At 37.4% G+C, this 2,453-nt stretch overlaps 1 protein-coding gene across 1 annotated transcript in view; it reads right to left on the reverse strand.

The window, feature by feature from the left end:
* ZNF215 (zinc finger protein 215) overlaps positions 1 to 2,240 on the reverse strand; it is a 28,148-nt gene extending 25,908 nt beyond the window's left edge. Inside the window, exons 1-2 of the mRNA XM_006870296.1 lie at positions 1,841 to 2,240; positions 1,000 to 1,085 (exon numbers count right to left, since the gene is read on the reverse strand). Of these exons, the coding sequence (XP_006870358.1) occupies positions 1,000 to 1,085; positions 1,841 to 2,240 (486 nt within the window). The remainder of the gene's footprint in view (positions 1 to 999; positions 1,086 to 1,840) is intronic.
* Between the last annotated feature and the right edge of the window lie 213 nt (positions 2,241 to 2,453).

Raw genomic sequence — 2,453 nt, forward strand, 5'->3', positions numbered from 1 at the left:
CCTACCCAGCATGACATCCTTCTCCAACGATTGTTTCCTCCGGACAATATGTCCAAAGTAGGAGAGACGAAGCTTAGCCATCCTGGCCTCCAAGGAGAACTCTGGCTGCACTTCTTCCAAAAGTGCTCTAATTAGGCACTGAATAAATGCTTATTAATCTAAAAATTCCTTACTGTTCCATAAGGACCTCAGATCATCAGTGATTCCACTTGTTTCTCCAGCATTGACAACCTTGTCTTTATAGGCTACTTCCCGTACAGTGTAATTTATAAATCTCCTCCCTTTTTCTTTTTTGTAGTCAGTCTTCGTGAGTAAGTTGTCTACATTAGTTTTGTCTACTTCCTCATCTTTTGTCTCCTAAACCCATTGCAATCTGGTTTCTATCTTCATGGCATGCTTATTAACATCTCCATGATTATGAATAAACAGGTATATCCAAGCTGTATTTTTCTGACCCTTTAAAACATTTCTTGAAATCTTTCTATTCTTTGGTCTCAATAACAATGTATTTTTCTGGTTTTTCTCTACCTCTTTGTTTCTTTTTTTAGTATCCTTTTAAGTTTCTTCTACTCTTGTCCATTAAATGACATTGCTCACGAGTTTGCCTTTGATCTCCTTCACTGCTAACTCTAAACATTCACTGGCTCTATTTCTATAATGTCAATGACATTTTACATTGTTAAGGGATCAGATGCACAGGGAATATAGGAGGGGGCATCAAATATTTTGTGGAAAAATGGAATTAAAAGATCATGGAATTCTTACATGACATTTTTGAAGCCACCTTATATAAAGTTAAGAGAAAATATTTTTCAAACAGTGTATTATGAATCTGTAATTCTCTAGCATCATCTTGTGTTCAAATGTCCTGTGGAAGAATACATTCTGATATCCTAGGATTAAACTATGTTTGGAAAAAGTTCAAGGACCAAAAAGTAAAAGCAGGTCACATTAAAGAAGGACACACATTTTCAAAAAAAGAGTAGAATTCTAATTCACCTGGGATGTGACTGTTAGTGAGTCAGACACCATTTCCTCCATCTTAATGCTTTCCTTCTTGAAGACAGAATCCTCACAAGGAAGATCTGAGGGAAATATTAGGGGGACAAATTTTGCCCTAAAGCAACTTTAAATAATCCAAGGGGTGCTTTTAACATGGTTATTAATAAGAAATGCCATATAATTATTATTCTCTTCCACAAATTCTGCTACTTACTCTCCATTCATACAAGTAGGAACATGAGATTTATATCAATTCTCATTCTACTCACATCTCATATATCTAATCAATTAATAAATATTCAAACTCCTGTTTTCCCAATGTTCCTCCCTTCTCTATCATTTGATCTATTAAAACTGCCTCCTAACAGATTCTCCTCGTTCCAGAACCCTCAGATCCATCCTTAAAACCAGAAGCCAATCAACTTTTACTTTAAAGGGCCAGATTGTAAATACCTTAGGCTTTATAGGCCATGACATTTCAGCTCAGCTCATGAAAGCATGAAGGCAGCCAGAGAAAAAATATAAATGTATGGGTACAGTTATGTTCCAATAAAACTTTATTTAAAAAAAATTGTTACATGGGTCACAGTTTGTTGACCCCCACTCTACACTGATGCCAACATACTTATATAGACAAATACTGTCATTTCTTCCCCTGTAAGAGCTCTTTATTTGTATTGCCTATAATATATAGTCCATTATTTTTATTATGGTAATACAAAATCCTTCAAGATCTGGCCCTTGACACTTGCTAACTTCAGAAAAAGATTGCCTCTTTTCATATAGAAGAGCCAACAATTCTAACACCCCACCCCACCCTAATTTTCTACATTCTTACCTGTGTCGTTAAGCATTTCAATCACATCCTCCATGAGAGTCACCACTTCTTTGCTGTTCTTCGGATGTTGTAATTTCACCCAAGTCCTGACCTCTTCAGGGAGGATTGTGAGAAACTGCTCCAGTACTAATAACTCTAGGATCTGATTCTTTGTATGAATCTCTGGTCTCAACCACTGAAGGCAGAGTTCCCACAGTTGGCTTAGGGATTCATGAGGCCCAGCCACTTTCAGATACTGGAACTGTCTGAACTTTTGACGAGAGGCCTCAGAGTCATATATCTCCATTACTGGGATGGTCTTGTTCTGCCAAGGCACATCTGCTCTCAGGACCTCACTTTGTTCATGCAAAGGCAGGTTCTGAGGTTTTAAGATGGCCATCAACTTTTTTAGAGGCTGCATCTCCCTAGATAGAACTCCCACTGCAGTTCAAATCTGTCTTTTCAGAGGAATCCAATAACTCTCAGGCTTAGGCTTAAGCACATGTGCCTGTGTACTATTTATATCATGCAGTGTGATTGGAGACAAGTAATATCGCAGCAAGCAGAAACGTTCTAGACGCTTCAGGTAAAAAGTGAATATTCAAGCACCTGAAATACTATAAAAGAAACAAAC

The sequence above is a fragment of the Chrysochloris asiatica genome, unplaced genomic scaffold (assembly GCF_000296735.1).
Source record: "Chrysochloris asiatica unplaced genomic scaffold, ChrAsi1.0 scaffold00140, whole genome shotgun sequence".
NCBI lineage: Eukaryota > Metazoa > Chordata > Mammalia > Afrosoricida > Chrysochloridae > Chrysochloris > Chrysochloris asiatica.